The following is a 20,563-nucleotide window of genomic DNA, read 5'->3' on the forward strand; positions in this document are numbered from 1 at the left end:
CCAACAATACCCTCAGGTTCTTAGCTTTCATCACTGTATCCCTGATATTTTCCATGTCACAGTGTACTATTCAGTCAGAACCTCAAAGAGTGCGAGATAGAAGAGTCCAGGATAATAAAATAGGGAAAATTACACTCAGGTCCCACAGAACACAATTAATATCAAAAAGGTCCCTCGAAATCACAAAATGATTCTGAAGTCCCCAGGGACCTGTGTGTAATTAATTCTAATTGTGAAATTACGTAGTTACCCCTGTTAATTTGAACCTATTTACAACCTCAATAGTGGCTATTAACAACCCGAGAAGAGATGGTTAACAACCTCAACAATGCCCCTGGTATTCCACAGAGTAAGTTGTCATGAGCACTGCCGAGGTTGTCAATCACGTCTTCTCGGGTTGTTAAGAGCACTGTTGAGATTGTAAATAAAATTAGAACCTATTTACAACATCAACAGTGGCTGTTAACAACCCGAGAAGAGGTGGTTAACAATCTCAACAACGCCCATGGCATTCCACAGAGTGAGTTGTCATGAGCACTGCCGAGGTTGTCAATCACGTCTTCTCGGGTTGTTAACAGCCACTGTTGAGATTGTAAACGAATTGTTGCAATAAAATTAACAGGGGTAAGTAGGTAATTTCACACTTAGAATTAATTACACACAGGTCCCTGGGGACTTCAGAATCATTTCGCGATTTCGTGGACCTTTTTGATATTAATTGTACTCTGTGAGACCTGAGTGTAATTTTCCCTAAAATAAAATATAGATGTGTACACACACATGGGGATCAAACCCTTTTACTGTTCTCTTAAAGCTTCTGTTATGAGTATGAGCTGTTAACATCGGGGAAATCATAGGAAGGTGTGGGGAAACCAATACAGACTGAACGGAGCATTGAACTTGCAATGAGGTCATCTCTATTTTGAGCCCTATGGAGGGGATCCTGACTCGCCTTTTTCTTTTTCTTTTATGAATCAGGATGTGTGTGTTCTGTTACTGACTGAGTGACTGTTAATTGCTAACGCTTATGACAGTCTACAGTATGGGGCATTATAGGCCTTTTAATATTATATTATCCATCCCTTGTTTGGATAATTCACAGTCATCGATAAATACCCCAGGCCTCTTCCATAAAGGTGTTGAGTGCAAGTTTTTTTTTTTGTTTTAAGGGTAAGCCCCCATATCCTGATTTTTACCTCTCTTGAGCTAGGACTTTGTTATGGTCTAGATTAATCTAAGATCGAATCAGGTGAGACCTCTATGTTGTATTTTTAGGCCTCGAACTTAAGACTACTGTTTAAAGGGGAACAATTTCTTTGCCCACAAGTGCTGAAGAGTGAAAGCAAGCAAAAGCAATATCTGAATTCACCATCACCCATGCACCTCCCTTTTATTTTTGGTGAGAACCCATGCACCTCTTTTGGCATATTATTGACGCAACATTGCAGGTCTTTTTGGCTCGTGGACTGAGTTCAGAGCTGTAGAATATCAAATTCTTGCTGTCATTGTTGAGTTGACTGTCTATATGTAGACTGTCCTTCCAATGACCCTGTTGTTTCTTGTGCGCCTTGCGTGACTCTAGAAAATGCTGCATGCTTGAGCTTACCATCCATGATCACGAAATTCTTACAAGTACTTCTCTTCCACTGGCAAACTTTTTCAAGTAGTTAACAGATGTTTTGGGGGGAGTTTCAGTTAAACATGTAAGAAAAAGGGTCCATTTTATTGAATTTTAATTGACTCTTCAAATGACCCGTTATTATGATGTAACTTACCTAAAAGTTTTCATATATATTGCAACTCTTTGTGCGGTAATTTGAAATTTATGGCTAAACCGTAGTGTTGGACAAAGATTCTGTTTGTAACTTCTTTGTGGTGTTTTACTCATGTCTCTTTTGCACATGAGGTATGGGTAGCATTGCTAACTTTTTACTCCCTTGCATCTATTGGCACTATTGTTTTCATAATTATTGTCCTTTTGGAGGATACCTAATCCTGTTCTTTCGTTACGTACCTTCTCTCCTTATGCTGAAACTTCTGTCCAAAAACAAATATGTAATTATCTGTTTGACTTGAATTTGAAATTTCGTTGACTGGATTGCTTCTCAATGTTTTTGTTTATTTTCATGATGTTGGATTGGCTACATTAAAAAAAAAAAATCTAATGACTTCAGGCATATACATGTATTGTGGTTAATTAATCAGCGGATGAGCTCCATATTTATAACTGACTCGCGCTGTCTGCAAATTGTGAAAATGATGTATCTGGAGTCTAACTGAGCTTTTTGACGTAGACACAGTGATATATATAGATATATATAATTTGGGAGAATTACTATCAAAGAGATTTAATTACTTTAAAGTTTATTGACAAGTGAAGCACAAATAATGACAAGTTTCAGAGCAAGAAATGACAATAGCATCTTGTCAATTGAGATTTTTTTATAATTAGATTTTTTTTTGGAAACTTTTATAATTCTTCCTAAAACTTTTCTTGAGGGGAAGGTGAGTTCTGAGAAGAATTGCATTTACGCCAAACAGATATTTGTCGTTAATCAAGACTAGAGTTATTTTCATTATCTCTACATATATGCGGTGCATACTTTATGACCCATTATTTCTCGGTTGGTTTGACTAATCCAATACTCTGTCCTCTGCCTTTTTGGAAAAAGGATTAGTTTTCACTATTTCATTTTTGAATTGAATGCATGTCTCCTTGTTCAGGATAGGCTTTGTTTAAAATTGCTCACAGCCTTATTTATTTATTTACTTAGAAGGGTAGACAGCAATGATATGAAATTATAAGCGAAAATCAAATATACGACTTTCTACTTTTAAAAAAAAAGTTTTCATGTGATTAGACTACAATATTATTTTGTGCATGAAAATTTATTACCTCTGTATGAAACTAAGCTCATTTTCATAATCAAATGGTACTCCCTCCGTTCCTTATTATAAGAGACGAATAACCGAATTACGTTGATAAAAAAAACAGTTAAAATTAGTTAAGAACAATCAATGTGTAAAAAGTATAATTTCTTTTCCAAAAACACCCTCATTAATAAGGAGAGAGAACATGAGAGAGAATAATAGTAAATTATTAAAAAAAAGAGAAGTGGGAAGGAGAGAGAGTGTGAGTTAGAGACAATAAATATGGGTAAAATAGGAAATCAACACAAAAAAGTAGAGACAACTTTTAAGTGTCTCTTATATATAGGAACATGCCATAAGCATCAAATGTCTCTTATAATAAGGAACGGATGGAGTATTGCTGAATGAGTTGATCTGAGCATGCCTGTATTCTAGATTTTTTTTTTTAGTAAGCTGGTTATAGGAGAATTCCTAGCAGAAACAACTTGGAACGTGTGTTTTTGCTTTTTAGGGGGAAAAAAAAAGATGAAGAGTCGCATATTGGCTCTGGGAAAAATATACAGACGAAATTATTAAAAGTAACAACACATGTATAAATATGTAAAACATGTTTGACAACAAGGCTCGATGCCTACGGTTAAATTATATGTTTGTTATTAATTTCAGCGGTCAATTTTATATTTTTAGTTGACAAAAACAGCGTGATAATAATCCTCCAAAATAGGGACAGATATGGGTGGAAGGTGTCTCAGAACCACATGGGTGTGGGACAGTGGTGGTTCTTCTTACTCTTACATAAGCCATCAGACAAGCTTAACTGACTATCCAACAGATGAATAAGGAACATAAAGGCAATGGATTATGTGTTTCATTAAATTATATATACCTACTTACGCACTCTCTCCCTCATTCTGTCTATGTCTCTGAGCATGTGGTTTAAACTTCACAAACACAATTTACTCAATAGATCTGTCTTGTTCTATGCAGTTAGGATATTGCCCCTTGATTTCCAAGTAGTTCCAAGGGAACAGCCCCAACAGAATCTTATGGATCAGCCTACCTATTACCATGGTGGGTCACTCCTACCACCACCCATTCTGACATTTTCTCCTATTCATGCACTTACGGTTCCTTATTTTGACAGTAGAGACCACCTCACATTCGTGCTTGGGTCATTCCAAAAGCATTTTGTTCACTTGTGTTCACTATAACCGACTCAGCCACATGAGCTTGGAGTCTTGTGTTGTGTTTGTGTTTGGGTGGTGCCATCCCCATCATCACACTTCTGCATATATCAGAAACCCTCTCGCTTTCACTCTGATGTGAACACACGCATGCAATTATGCAGCAAGACTACGCAGAGCTATATTTGCTCTCAAGTGCCTACTTCACCATCCTCTTTAACAGCTATTATGTATTGCTCCTTGGCTTGGAAAATTAACTGCATATCCATTTTCAGCTTCAGGTCTGTGACAATGACCTGGTGTTGCTGCAGTTACATCTATATATATAGTCCCTCTCATGCCTCAGTTCTACTGACCTAAACCACAAAAGAAGTTCCCTTTTAACAAACATCACATGACCATTTTTGGTATGGTCAATATCTTCACCACTCAATCAATCTAACATGATTCTTCAAATAATATTATATAAATGAATTGGCTTATTGAAGCATGATAGTATTTTTACCCAGTCAAGTAAGCATACACAAGCAAAGGGTAAACTAAATTTCTTTCGAAGCAGTGTGCGCTAGAAAAATCCCTATGTAGACTGGGTTTATGTGGCATCATCAGTCAATTTATTTCCTATTGATTCTTAGGTTTCTACCTCAATTACCCAGTGAGATTTATTGAAGATGTAGTAGGTGAAGTTACAATGACGTTTGGTGGCAACTTTAACCACGTAAGGAAGTTCTTTAATAAGATGACATTTACTGGTCTGCTTCAAAATAAATTATTGCTGCTGGGGATACATTTGGCTTGAAAAGAAATCACTTCAGCATATAACAACAATGCAAATTTGCAGGGATTAGGAAGACCATTGTTGCCATAACTAAGGGCTTGTTTGGAGCTCCGTTCAAAACGGGCTTTTAAACAAGTTCACGTAAGCCGAGACAAAATTCTCCTCACATATTTATCTCGTATTCCGTAAATCACGTTTGAAAAACTACTTATAAGTCAATCCAAACAAGCCCTAACAAACCCTTTTCTAGTTGTAAAACACTGCACCAATCATTTCTAAATGTAGAATCATGGCCAAGGTTACTTTTTCTTATATTTGGTTGGCCTTCTCCAAGTACTATGGTTTAAATTTTGTGGTGATGAGTGAGAGGGATGGGTCCTGCAAGTTTCTTGACAGCAGATACGAGGACAAGTGACCTTAGGGCAATAGAAGGGATCCTAAGTAAGAAGGGAAGCAGTAACAAACAATAGTGGCTGTATGTAGGGCCATGACACGCAGACCACTGCATGTGCAAACAAGGGTACACATGGGACTGTGGGAGTAGAGGAAAAAAAAGAAAAAAAAAGAAAAAAACTACTATTCAAAGAACAGTTTTGATTTGGGCAAAGGTAAAAAGCAAGGAAGATATTGCATGATGGGAGCAATATTTCCCCACGCTTTCTTCTGCTATCTCTGCAGACATATTCACCTGTCAATAAGTCCACACACTCCTACTAGGCGCACGTATTGATGATTATTCAATCTCATTTTCATTTGGTCGCAGAAGTCGGAGACCAATTGAACCCCTTTGTCCTCTTGCATCAGAAAAAAGGGATAAAATAGAAGAACCCTTTGGAATGCTTATATTTTTAACCACTGGTTTCTCTGTTTGACCCACGGGTTGTTTTCCTTGTACTTATAACTAAACCTTCATTCTTATCTCATCATCCTTTTCATTGATCCTCTCGCATGTGAGGCTATTTAGTCATAAAGCAACCTCTCACATATGAGCTTCTTATCTCATCATCCGTGCATTTACTGAAAAAGTGAGCATATATTCATCAAATGATTGAGTATTCGAGCATTGGGAAACAGTAGGTTTGATTTGATTCCATTCCAACAAAAAGTAACTAACTTGCTATTATTATCATCCAATCTGATCCAGCAACTTCATCAATTTTGAATTTGGGTCTTCATAAACTCTCTGAGCTAGTATAATTTATGGCCTTCTCTAAAGTTATTAGCATAGGACAAAGCCCAAAAAAGTCGCAGAAAACTTGTAAATAAAACATAATATGCAATAAACTCTATTAAAATGTGATAACAAATCATTACAGTTTTGCAGGTTTATATATCTACCAGGAGGAAGCTTAACAAAATACTTTAGTGTGATTTGGATCTCGCAGATTCCCAATGTATTTCTGCAGACATGAGTTCATGAAGAAAGCGAAAAATTTTGGAAACTGTTCACATAAAAATGTATGTGCATCTTACTACTATTGGCATAAACCAGTACTGCTAGTTGCAGCATCTGATACATTCACAATCAATCTCTATAACTATACTGTATAGTGATTGATTTATGAGCAGGGAGTGACAGAAGAATTGGACCTTTGGTTATGAGTATGACCCCCCACGTCTATGCTCACTGATCAGAAGGCGTTGGGGGAATGGAATTGGCGCCTACTGGTCAGTTTGGGAGGGTTCAAATGTCTCTTTAAGGCCATTCCTTGTTGTGGTCCATATTTTGTAGTAGTTATTGGGTCTGTTCAGTTGAGCTTTTTTCCATGTAAAATATAGGTTGTTCAGAGTTTTGCTTTTTTGACTCAACCAAGTTCTGTTCTTCTTCAGATTGCAGATATGTATCGTACATTCCTGCTTCACCGTGACAGAAATTTAAATAAGTGAAGCGTCTGCAGATGGGTTTCCTCTACAATCCATAGAGTTAAAACTGAATACCTCAGGGTCTCTCTTCTCTCTCTTATTATTATTATTTTTTTCACTATGCAGTTTTTTACTGTGACTCAGAGAGAGAGGAGTAAGACGGTTAAGCAATACAATATGACGGTTAAAAAAAAAAAGAGAGAAGAAAAGAACATTCCATACATGGGAGAATTTTTTAACCATTTCTTTTCTCTTTCTTGAGACTGCTGAATGAGCTTTTGGTTTCTTGTTGAAGAAGGGTTTCTTGTAGTTCTGTTAGATTGGAAATTTAGAATGTGCAGATTTCATGCCTTGAGTACTTAGTTTGATGATCAGAAGCATTAATTATGTCTAGGCCTGGCAAACTGACGAGTAGAAGCCGGCTATTCAAGTTGTTTTTGAAGATGGGTTCCATACAATGTGTTATATATATTCATTAATTGTTTTTAACAGTTAGGTTGTCTGTCTTGCAGATAAGATATATAGGCCTCTCCTTTTTTTTATTTCTTTTTTTTTCCCCCTTTCCGGTTAATGATGATGTCTATAATGTAATTGTAAACTACTAATATAAATTTATTCAGCAATCTTGAATCTCCGAACGATTTATTTCAATTTATTACAGTGCGGTGACTTACTTTCCATGTCGAGAATGATAAGTTTTCTGATTTAGCGGAACTCATTTTGGAGGTTAATATTATTAAACAATGGAATAAACACTCTTTGTAGTATATGTTAATAACTATGATTTTATTATTCACAAATGAATCCTTCTTATTTGTGTCTTTTTCCAAAAAAAAAAAAACAGACGTCTGAATGTGATTGCATTACAATCCTTTTCCATTTCCTAACTTGATAGGTCGTGCTAATGCCATCTAACCTAACTCACTTGAATCTGGTTCCTCAGGAAAAGGCCTCCCTTTATAAACACACACACACTTTCTATTAACTGGACGACAAGCAACATCAAACTAGGCTTTCTGGCTTATAACTGTGACAGTGCATGATGGTATAAACACTATTCATATTTTTTCGCAAAGAAATGAAAGTACCTTTAAATTGCAGATATATAAAATAATAATCCTGCTGCAAAGCTGGCTGGCTAGCTAGTTAGCCAAGTCTCCATTCTATATTACTGTTCAAAGTCATCCGATGGGTCACTCAGGTGTTAAAAATAAGAGAGAGAGAGAGAGAGTTGGGTCCATCATATATTATATGTATCATATTTTTGTTCATAAGAGTTGAAATAACAGGAAATGTGAGACCAAAGTGGGGAATAATATAAACAGGAAAGAGACAAAGAAGAGCAGGTGGGGAAGGAAAAGAATGGAATGGGATTCATCATGAACTGTTATAATTAGTTGAGGAAGCAGAAGGATGAAAACTGTGTTGGCCTCGTCAAGTCAGCCTCAGGTTCTAAACTGAAAAACCCAGGTGGCTACTAGGCTTAAACCCTCTCTCTCTTAACCCCATTTACCTCATTAATAAAATAATCAGCACAGTGATGTGGGTGGATGGTGATAGACAGAGAGTGGAAGGGAAAGAGAAAGAACTCAAAGAAAGAGATTATAATGGAGGAAGAGAGAGAGAGAGAGAGAGATTGGGACGGGTTGATGGGGTAGCTATGCCTGCTTGGTGTTCCCTTTCACTTACAAACGTTATTACAAGGAGGTAACAAGAACATTAGAGGAACAGACAGGACCATGTTTTTGCAGGAAAATGACGAGTTGGGTGGTTTTATTACTTTTGGGGCTGTGACATGAAAGCTGTCTCATCCTTTCCCTCCACAAACCCTAACTAAGCCCACACATCTACACATTTACTCGCTCACTTACTCACACATGACGCTGCTGTTGTCATTTTTGAGAGGGACAGCCTATACCCCCTGCAACCCCATCAATGGAGAGAGAGAGACCCTCCTCCTCCTCCTTCTTCACTTTCTCTCACTCTCACACGTGTGACTGACTTGTAATCATTTCCTATAAGTAGACATGCTGTAAAATTGTAAATATGCCCAACCGTGTTCCGAAGCCCAACCTTTACTTGTCATAGCTATTCACTTGTGTGAATTTGACTATTTCATAGCCAGTTCAGCACCTCCCCCCCTCTCAATAGACGCTCACATACTTTAAATTTTATGCAGTCATCAAATAATACAGGTTTAGGCTTTAGGTCTTAGAAATATTTCATCTCTTGAGGGTTTGTTTGGGACAGTTTAAAACAGTTTATAAATAGTTTTTTTAAAAATAATTTATAAAATATAAGATAAGTATGTGAGAGAAATTTTATCTTGATTTACATAACATGTACTTATAGAGAATTTCTACTACTAGCCTAAACAAGCACTAAGTTGGTTGGAAGGGGGAAGGATATTCTAATAAATTTAATTTGTAAAAATAAAAAAAGTAGGATTAAAAGTTATTAATTAGTTTTATTTTACTTATTGTATTTTGTCTTGTCTTTTCTGTTTCATTTACATAAGTTCAAAATTTATTGACATGGTAGGGACATTTTCTTTAGAAATAATAAAGTGACCTATACATTGAACATTGGAAAACAAGTTTTAATTCATGAGATTATTTTCATTTAAAAAAAATTATATTAGAGAATATTAGTAAAAAATTGGAAATTAAAAATGTATTTATCTTCTCAACGAAAACGCTGTAATTGACTTCATCATAAAATAATAGACATATCAAACATATAAGCTGGATCCAATTGATATTAAAAAAAAATCATGAGCATGCATAATAAAACTTATTTCACATTGCATGTAATGTATTATGTATATGTGTGTCTGGATATGATCAGATTATAACATGTATAAAAATTATAAGCGCAAATATTTGAAAGAATTATCATAAAGTCATAAAAAGAAATTAATCATTGAGAAACAAATGACCAGTATAAATATATTTTCACCGCTTACTTAAAACTTATCATTGCAAATATTTTTTAATTATTAATGAACTTTAAAATAACTAAATTTTTTAAAAAAATTGATTGTAATTCTTTCTAAATATTTTTATAATAAAAATAATATTATTGCGAAAATTTTTATTAATCATAGAATGTAGAATTCTTCTTACTTAGCTTGCAGTTTTCAAGCTGACCTCCTCTATGTAGTTAGTCCTCGGTAATCAGAAATTTTGGCCGAGCACTGCAGCGTCAATGAGAAAGCCCGGTTTGTTAAGTCATTCTGGGTGGGTCCCCCTTCTCTCTCTCTCCACCCCTTCCCCTTTCTCCCTCCCCATATAGGAGCCATCGGACGAGTGAGAGGGTGGGTTTGGGACTGTGAGGAGAATCCGTGTAGGTCTCTGTTGGAAGGCTTTAAACAACTTTAGCTGTTTTTGCTGTTTCAAGTCTTCACTCACTCGCACGATTCCTCACTTCTTCTTCTTTATCTTTGGCATTGTCTCTCAAAAGTCTCAAACTTTGCTTCTTCTTATGCTACACTATTTCTCATGCATTTATAAACATAAACATTCTCCCATGTTCTTTCTATTCGGGCATATGACTTCAATATAACCCTTCCATCACCAGGATTTCTGAGATATTAAGGAAGAAATGAAGGCAGCTTGGCCGAACTGCCTCGTATATGCTTCACAAGAGCACTCCAATCCTCTTACCTCTTCTGATCTCTCGTCTTCTTCTATGGGGATGGTGTATGCAGACATGGGTTCTCTTTCTCTTTCTTCTTCTTCTTCTGAAATGGGAAATAACAACACTGGGGGCACAACCTGGGGTACTTTTCCCTTTATTAGGGATCGCCTTCCTAACAATAACACTGGTGCCACTGATAATGATAATGATGCTTTGGAGTGTAAAGCTTCTGATTCTAGTACTGATCACGAGAATCTGATAGATCATACCCAAGAAAACCCTAATGAGAATTCTGGTGTCAGTACGGGAAAAGAAGCTGATTCTGGGCAGTCCAAGCTTTGTGCACGAGGCCATTGGAGGCCTGCAGAAGATGCCAAGCTCAAGGAGCTCGTGGCTCTCTATGGCCCTCAGAACTGGAACCTTATAGCAGAAAAATTGGAAGGAAGATCAGGTTCGTGAGATTCTTTTATAAAATCATACTCGTGACATCAATGCATGTTTTAATTTCCTGTGAGATTGCGGTGTCTGATTTTGCATATTGTTTTGATTTGATCTGTGAATTGCCGAAGGTAAGAGCTGTAGGCTGAGGTGGTTCAACCAGCTGGATCCAAGGATAAACAGGAGAGCATTCACTGAAGAGGAAGAAGATAGGTTAATGCAGGCACACAGGATATATGGGAACAAATGGGCCATGATTGCTAGGCTATTCCCAGGAAGAACTGATAACGCAGTGAAGAATCACTGGCATGTTATAATGGCCAGGAAGTACAGAGAACAATCCAGTGCTTACAGAAGAAGAAGGATAAGCCAAGCAGCTGCAAGTTTCAGAAGATCATCAATGGAGGACCAAAATTCAAGCTTAGCAGCCACATCAAGTAGAGGCAGCTCAGGGACAGAACCCCCACCACCAGCTCCTCAACCTTACTGTCTCGTCCCCAATAACAATAACATAATGGCTAGTTTCCCATATGCTCAGTTCCGTGGAGTTAATGGTGGCGTTGACTATGGCTTCAATGGTTCACCCCACATGACTGGTGGATTAGAAGCATTCTCCAGCACAAGCAAGCAGGCCCCTCATACTCACACCACGTTTTATGCTCATCGTCCATCTTTTGATGTCATCTCAGGTTTGTCCTTTTCACCCACCATTCGTTTATGATACTTGTTGGGATCATCAGATCAACCCCATATAAGATTTCTTATCTTTGCTTACCTTGCTGATATGACACTGACACTTTTAAGTCTGGCACTACCTAGCTTTCTCTAATAGGTTGCCCTTTCTAGTTCCCAACAAGTTTAAAGACCTTAGCTTTTTCAAGCTTTGTGTGATGTGATCTCATATATGTAGGCAGAAAATTTATATTAGCTTTCTGGGTTTGAGTTTTGCAGGTGTTAGAGGCAATGACATGGTGGGAGGGGCTTTCGGCCAGAGTATATATAGGGAAAGCAGACCAAGTGATTATGAACTTCGTTCTCTCAATGGCTTCTTATACCCTCAAGAAGATCGTTTCAACCCATACATGATGCCAACAATGCAACAACCACCGCAGTCAAACTCAAACATGAATCCCACTTTTCACAGCTTCTCATCAAATTCCATGGCTCCAAATGCTTCCTCCGCTGAACCATCATCATCAGAGAGCAGAGATAAAGTATTGGGGCGTCCTTCTACTCCTCCATATATCGACTTTCTCGGGGTAGGAGCCACATAGCATGATATCAAAGTCGAGTTACGGAAGGAGGAGGAGGAGAACCAATCAGCCACTAAGCCAAACTTAGCAGAAGAAAAAAGAAAAAAAAGCTGCGAACTTTCCCAGAATCCTCAATATAGATGTGGCCCAACAATTCCAAGAAGCCATTAGAGGTAAGCAGAAAGGATAGTTTAGCCCAGTTTGGTCCCTGTGTAGCTTGCGTCACTTCTGGTTAAGATCCTCCAATCTGTTGCGATTTCCTTTCCCGCATGGGGGACCCCAAAATAATAATAATAACAATTTAATGTTTTTTTTTTGGGTACTTTATCAACTTTTTTCACTTTCGATTTATTAATGATTTTGTCCGAGACATTCATTCTTGCCCAGGGAATCCAAATAGTTTGGCTACTTGATTTCCAAGGGGAAGGTACATATTAAGAACAAGTTAGGACCATAAGAGGTAGTGATTGTCGTTTTTATATTGCAAGGCTTCTAAGCAGGGCTTTGTTGGTTTGGCTTGTCATGTCAAGAGGAAGAGAGAGAAATAATGATTCATCAAAAAGAGTGGACGATGAAATTGTTGAAGGAAAAAAAAAAAAAGAAAAGAAAGGGATGTTAAAGATGGGAACTGTGGAGAAGAACATCATCCTTTTGTGATGGCCCTGCAAAATGCAATAAGTAAAGGCACAAATTTAGCAAACTGTAACTTAAAATGAGCATTCATGATAATGTGCAAACTGTTCAAACATCCTTCTTCTCTCTCTATCATCAGCAGAATCTTTCAGAGAATTCATTCATGCCACCCACATGGCTGCCTGGTGTGCTTTTGTTTAATGTTTTTTTAAAACTCTTTGTTAGTTATTATTAGCACAGTCTCTATGAGACACGACATCTTTCTTTACTGATGCAGGTTCTATTTTTCTTTATTATTTAATTCACTGAGGACGCGGGTTCTATTTTTCCGATGGCATTCTATAAGAAAAACAAACACCCCCCCTTTAATCTTCGGAAAAAAGTTATCATCTTTAGATCATAGACTTAAGGTAAAACAAACAAACGAAACGGTACCTCGTACGGTTTGATGGTTGAGAGGAGAAGCTCGTTTTAGATTTGCGCTGTGAGCTGTTTGGAGGATTTATTATGTGGTCGAGGAAGATTCGGAGGATCTGAGTATATGTTTCTGTCAATAAAATCTGATTACGACTGTTAAAATTTATGTGCGTGTGTTGCTGTCTTATAATAACTCCCTGTTAGCGAAACAAGCTCATAAATTTCTTTAGGCCGAAAAAACACATGCTCTCTATATGCGTTTTACTGCAAATTTCGAAAAGTGGTGAGTGGGATAAAAATGTAGTGAGAGTTAATCATCCAATCCTTGTAGCTTTTGTGTAACTCGATATTTAAATTTTGATTCAATTGTGCGTCGATATTTGAATTTTGACTTATTGCAACTTTTTACCTACTTAAATCTATAGTCCTTAAATTTTATGAAATATACAAGTTTATTTTTTAAAATATAAGTAAGGTTTTAAATGGTTAAAATTATAAGTATTGACTTGAGTCCAAGCTATAAAAATTAAGATCTAATTGTTAAATTAATTTTGGTATTAAATATAAGACTTATTTCTCATATTTATCAATTTGTTCTAAATTATCCTTATAGATATTTTCTCAACCATAATCAAGTAAGTTAGGGGGAAGGATATTAAGAAAAATGATTATGTTTTAGGAAAAACATGTCATTTCTTATAATTAACTAACTTTTCTAATTTTTTTAATCTAATCAAATTAACTAAATAGGTCTTATATTAAGAACAGGAGGAAGATTCATTTTTTCTCAAAAAATAACAATTCCTATGAAATTTATTTATCGGAAAAAATAATTTTACAGGTGGTTATACTTTTCCTTATTTTTTTTGTTGGCAAAAAATATACTTTTCCTTAATTTTTAATTTGCCATCTATACATTTTTTTTTACTTTATTAAATCTTTTAATTTGCTCTATTATTATTATTATTTGTCAAGCTCTATTATTACTATTAGCTCTATAACTTCGTTTTATTACTGAACAGTCCAACAACACTAAAGAATTTGATAAAGAAAGGGGGGAAAATATAGATACTAATGAAAAAAATTGAAACACAGTATGATACTTTTGAAAAAGGTTCTGTCTTATTTATTTCCTTGAATAATTTGTGTTTTATAGTGTCAAGCTCTGAAATGGCAAATAATATCAAACATTAATTCATAGCATGCAATGCATTATTTGAAGTGTTTGATGTGTGTGTGTGTAAATGGAGACACACATATCGGGATAGTTTTAGGTTGTGGTCAATCATGAAACATTAAATCATGATAATTTTTTCAAGAATTGATTAAATTGTTTCATACCAAAGATAATGTGGGATTATTTCTATAAATGTAAATATGTAATATGCTTTTGATGTTGGTTTTTACAGAAATTAATTTTAGACGATATGAAAATTTTTGTTTGGTAGAGGTTAGAAAAGATTATATTGGTATTGCAATGCCTTGTTTGGGCTTAAAGGGAGCCCAAATGTCCTTTGGTTGGCAAAAGAAGAAAGGGCTCACAAGCCCAGATTTTGTCAGCCGTAATTCCATTGATAAATGAGTTAGCCCTTAAATTGTATGAATAAAAAAATCACTATTTATGAGTCAATTTATGAAAAACAATCTACAATTGCAATTTAATTATAATTTATTTCTTATAAATAAGTTCATATGGAGTATTTTTAGGCATTTATATGGTTTTCAACAAACAATGAAATAAATTACTTGTTTCTTTAAAGCCATATTTGAAGCTATAAGGCGTGATTTTGTTAAAAGAAACAAGAATATTGTTTTGTTTTATGTTTGTTATTTGTTAGAAAATATTAGAGAAGATCCCATATAAATACCATTTGGATTCTAAAATTTCAAATTAGTCTTTCCAATTTCAGAAATGACAAAATAAGTTTACAGGTATTAAATTGGGATTTGCAAATTTTACCCAATTACCTCCATACCCTTTCTCTTGTTTTTCTTTTTATCTTCTCTCGCCCTTCAAGTTGCAGAATAAGAGAACATTCTTCTCTTTCCCTTCATGTCCCCTTCTCCGGCCCTACTTTCCTTCTCCAATCAACACTGTCACAGTCTAGTCACACCATTAGACTTCCCCTTCATCTTTAAGTTCCCTTCTACAAGGCTGGAAGCTCGTCTCTTCTCTTTCACTCACTCGCTTATCACTCCATCTCCTTCTCTAAGGAACCCCACATTATCTTCCTCATCTTTAGTTAATAGTTGCAGAATCTGCCTCGTGAACTTAGCGTAAAACACATCATCATCATTCTCTACTTTGTTTGTGGCCAAAGTTTTAGGTCCAAGCAATACAACTCTACGGATCTGTTTCTCAAATAGTGTCCAAGTTGGAAGAATGTGCTCATTTTCGTACGTTACAAGATGCCACTCTATTTGGATCTTTATTATTATTGTTTAATATTTTGGAGATAATCATTGAATCTATAAACTATCTGAGGTTTTGAGTTACTAAATCGAGTGGATTAGAATGGTTTTAAAAGCAGCCTTTGAGTGACATAACTGAAGATAATTAATTATTAATCATCAAGCATCAACTTTTGTATGCTTGAATATGTGTTTCATGCTGATAAAGTGATATTTGATAGCTTTTTTAATTTCATGGGAGATTTTCAACTTTTGTAATGAGATTGACAAGTTTAATAATATTATTAACTGCGAGTTTTTGAAATGAATTCAAAACTGGAGCAAATACCATGTTTCCTGCCCTCATTAAATTTCTCTTTTAATGTTATGAGATACGTTTTGTGGCTTCAATGACAAGAAAATACTTGATGTTGGTTTAATCTTAATATTAACTTATCATTTAAATATATGTAATATAATTACTATAATAGGATTACTGGTTTTTAGTAAATATTGTTACTTTAGTTGTCAATTTTATTGCAAATGTAGTAAATCATAAAAGTTACTATTAACATATTTATTATGATGTGCTTTAGTTGTATTAGTCTACATCTAATAATTTCTCAAAATATTTATTCCATTGTTTAATTCCCCCAAGAGATTATATTTAGTGGAAATTGACTAAGTCAATAGTATAAAAATGGTCCAATGCATATTTTAAGTTGTCAATCATACTACATATTTAGTTAATTTATCTAACTCAATCATCTTTAGATTGCACCATGTCTGGAAATAACTAATAATAAGTTGTAAAACGCGTTATGAAAAATGATAAAATGCATTTCATAAGTTGTCAATCACGTTATATACTTAGTAAAATTATTTGGAAATAGTTAATAACAAATTACAAAACACATTATGAAATAGTTAATTTCATTTCGCAAGTTATCAATCGCATTACATGTTTAGTAAAATTGTTTGAAAATGACTAATAACAGATAGCAAAGCGAGTTATAGTGATGGTCAAATTCATTTTTTAAGTTGTCAATCACATTATATGTTTAATAAAATTGTCTGAAAATGGTTAATAATAAGTTGCAAAACACATTATAAAAATAGTCAGATTTATTTTGCAAGTTATCATGTTACATGTTTAGTAAAATTGTTTGAAAATAGCTAATAACAAGTTCCAAAATGTGTTATGAAAATTGTTAATTTTATTTTGCAAATTGTTAGTCATGTTGCATATTTAATAACTTTGTTTGATTATAACCCTCGAGTTTCACCATATCTATAAATGACAACAAGCTTCAATTCAAAAGTTGTCAATTACTTTGTAAATGTTGTTAAAGGCTTGCTTGGTTATAATAACACCCAAAGAAAAAAAAACCTTTTAATGCTTTTCACCACATGCTCATTTAGTTTTTTTTTTCACTTATTTGCATGATTTATTTATCTTTTTAAATTTCAAAAGTTATTTTTGAGTCATTTTACCAAAACATTATTTCCCTCAAACGCTTGTTAAATTAAAAGCAATTTTGTCTCTTTTTTACTGTAAAGAAATCCCATTAAAGCTTTAATAAATCAAAAGATTTTTAAAAAAACTATATTTTAAGAACTCATAAAAGTGAAACCTTTGACTCAAAAAGTGATTTTAATAAATAATATCTAAATAAAATTGATTCTCCCAAAATCGCATTTTAAAACAAAATTAAAAAGAAAGTTTCTAGAAAATAGTACAGTCAATCAATCTTATTACTTTTAATCAAAATTACTTTGGAAAATTACATCTGACCAATTTAAGTCAAACAGACACGTTGCATATGGAAGAGACTTTTCTGTCTTCAGAAATGCATATAATTAATCGATTTATGAACTTTTTTCCAATGTGAAGGAGATATTTAGCCGCCAAAAGTAATTACATTATTTTAGAGTTCAATTAAAAAAAGGTATTTTCATATTAACTCAAATAAAACTATTTTTACATACTTATTTCATACATTGTAAAATCACTTTTAAAAACCTAATTCAAACACCCCTTAATTAAGTGAAGATATGATACATACATACTCATGATAAAAGATCATTAACTAATGTTAATGAATATGTGTTGACCAAAAAAAAAAGAACATGGAGCTTCATTAATTAATTAGTGAATATACCGAATCTAAAATACTTATTACAGAACATCGTCTTTTCAACAGGCTCGGTTATTAAAATACTTATTTTAATCAAGATTATGGCATTAAATAATCTGATTTCAACCATTAACTAATGATAATTAAATCAAATTCAGAATCTAAAGTTGATGGCTCCCACCGCGCCAAAAATGAGCAAATACATGCTTGTGCATTAATCCTATAGTTCTTAACATAGGATTTAATTAGCCAATTTGAATATATTATGAATATTAATTAAATTAGTTAATATAATTTGTACTTTTTAAAATACCATAAGCATCTATCTTAAGTCCGTCCCCCTCTCTCCTAATTGATTATTGTTAGGAGAATATTCCTAAGATTGATTTGAGAAAAAATTAATAAATATGTGAAATAAACTTTACATATAGGATCAATTCAACTTCCTAATTAGGTTTTACATTAATAACGAGATAAATAATTATTTAGCTATTGGCAATTTGGCACGTGCAGTCTAATTTGCATAGACCATTCGCATTGATATATTTTTCATCCATTCTTATAGATAAATAATTTTTATTTCATCAGAATTGAAGACAAATAGTAAGATTATTGATGTTGTTTGGAAAAACAAATTGTTTTTTTTAAATTTTCCATATTAAATGCGTCATCATTAAAAACACTCATCTCTCCTGTGCAACCTTTCTTCCTATTCATAAAAATCACACATAAGAAAAAAAATTTTTTTAAAAAAAAAGTAATTAACGTAAGCTCACTTCATTAATTTATTTTTTTTAACAGGAGGCTTATATATGTTTGTCTGTACACTACTTTAGTTTGACACTTTGACATATAGAAGAGGCTTTTTTCCCCTTAACATAAGTATAAATTTATTATATAAATGTATAATTTTATTGTTTAAAATAAGTATATATGTTAAGGGAGGTAAAGTTTAAAAATTATTATATCTTAAAACAAAATTACTAAGATTTAATTTTTTTCCAATTTGGATAAAACGTGTTAAAAATACCTCATAAATAAAATGGGATGATTATTATATTATTCTATTGCTTGCTCCACTATGAGATAATGAAGGGGCTCCAGTTGGGCAAAGTTGCATAGACTTTTTGTTTGTCTTTTCTCTTTTAGGTGGGAATTAAAGTCGCACTTCCCCACACTTTTTTCTCAAGAAAATTGTTCATCACCTTTTCTTCTTCAGACTTTTCCTCCACTTCTCTTATTATTCCCAATTATTGAAACAACCTCACTCTGCTTCCTCCAATATCTTCAATGTCTTACATAACATCTTACGCCTTGATGACCATGCCCCAAGAAACTTCTTCCACTTTTATGAATATTATATATATACACACACAAATTTGAATTGAATTGAATAATGTTCATTTGAATATTTTCAAAATGATGAGTAATGTTGTTCTTTTGGGGAGTGGATTAAAATTGTTCTAATATAACAAGTTATATGAGACAATCCCTTTTTCAACTTTTAAATAATATTAACTAATGTGAAAAGAAGTCTCACATTAAATATTATTGTTTGGAAAAAAAAAAGGGTGCGCGCTTGTATTAAAAAAATGCCTAATATTTAAATGCCTTAATATGTTGGGTCACATGATGATGTCAAACCTAATTATATGTCTTACTAAAATCCAATAATACAGAACGCTCAAAAAGATTTTTGTAACAGGTAATGCTCTCTCAATCCCAATTTTTAATTATATTTTTTTGAAAAAAAATAAATTCCGACCATTTAACAATTACTTTTTGGGCATTTATTAAAAAGTGAAAGGCCAAACAGGCAAAAGGGAAGGCAAAAGAAGGTGGGACAGAAACTCAGAAAGGCCACTAATGAATAATGGCTTCACATTAAAGTGGGACCCTCAGACAACCTTTGAATATAGAAATTGTGGCCACCTTGTTCTGATACCAACCATGAAATATCTCCTTGTTCCTTCCTTCCCTCACCTATGTACATCATCAGATGACCTCTGACATGCCTTCTTTGCCCATGTTTCTCTTTTCTTTTGGCCTAACTTCAGTTTTCAGAACCTTATCCGTATGTCTGTCAAATGGAGGTTTTCATTATTAAATCTCATTTACTTATGAGTGAAGTTCATAAATAACGTAGTAATTAAGCTAGCACAGAAAAATGTCTCCTCTTGTAGAATTAATGGAAAGTGGCAAGTGCTGGCTTAGAATAAAGGAAAAGAAGGGAGGAAAAAATAAAAGAAAAGTTAATGACTTTATTTTATATTTGGGATATGTCTGTTGTTCTGTGATCTTTATTCGAGCTTATCCGCTCAACTGGAGACCTTGTAACAAAGAAGTACATTCTTTCTCCTTTTTCTTGTGAGTTTTGCAGTCCTGGTTTTACAACTATCTCTAACACTTAATTAACTCCTGGGACTATGAAGAGTTCAGCTTGATGTCTTTTACATTATAAATGCCCCTGTCTTTGTATGACAACTCACCATAAAGTATTTGTGAACATACTTTAGACCAGGGAAGATGAAATAAAGCAAAGATGAAAATCTTTCGTGCAGCAAAATTCTGAACCTATGAAAGGAAGGCATGGTTGGCTTTCTGCTGGTCTGTGTACAAAGATTGAAGAGGGTTTATAATATATATATTTTTTTTTATATGGGGAAGTTCACATGCTTCAATTCTATACTTTATCATGATTTGAAGACGTATTTAGGAGTGGGAGATACTTCTGTTGTTATGTCTGAATATAAAGTTACTAAGTTTTCCTTGGAATTTCTTTGATCAGAGAAAAAAGTGCAAGAATAACAAAGAGGAAAGTATTTCCAGTTATTAGGCGAGCAAGTTGTATGAAGTCTATTCCTTCCTTGGGTATTTCTACTTTTAGTTTTTAAAATTAAGGGAAGTAGTTAGTAAGGGAAGCAGTTATTTTGTTGGGAACAAATTATAACAAAAAAA

General features: G+C 34.0%; 1 protein-coding gene across 1 annotated transcript; it reads left to right on the plus strand.

The window, feature by feature from the left end:
* Positions 1 to 10,299: 10,299 nt before the first annotated feature.
* On the plus strand, positions 10,300 to 12,086 carry LOC114720524 (transcription factor CSA). The gene is made up of 3 exons (XM_028906165.1): positions 10,300 to 10,786; positions 10,905 to 11,462; positions 11,725 to 12,086. The coding sequence occupies exons 1-3, from the start codon at positions 10,300 to 10,302 to the stop codon at positions 12,045 to 12,047; spliced, it is 1,368 nt and encodes a 455-aa protein (XP_028761998.1). The 3' UTR covers positions 12,048 to 12,086.
* Positions 12,087 to 20,563: the final 8,477 nt, after the last annotated feature.

Source organism: Neltuma alba, unplaced genomic scaffold, assembly GCF_004799145.2.
Source record: "Neltuma alba isolate B1F8T4 unplaced genomic scaffold, ASM479914v2 tig00011988_pilon, whole genome shotgun sequence".
Classification (NCBI taxonomy): Eukaryota; Viridiplantae; Streptophyta; class Magnoliopsida; order Fabales; family Fabaceae; genus Neltuma; species Neltuma alba.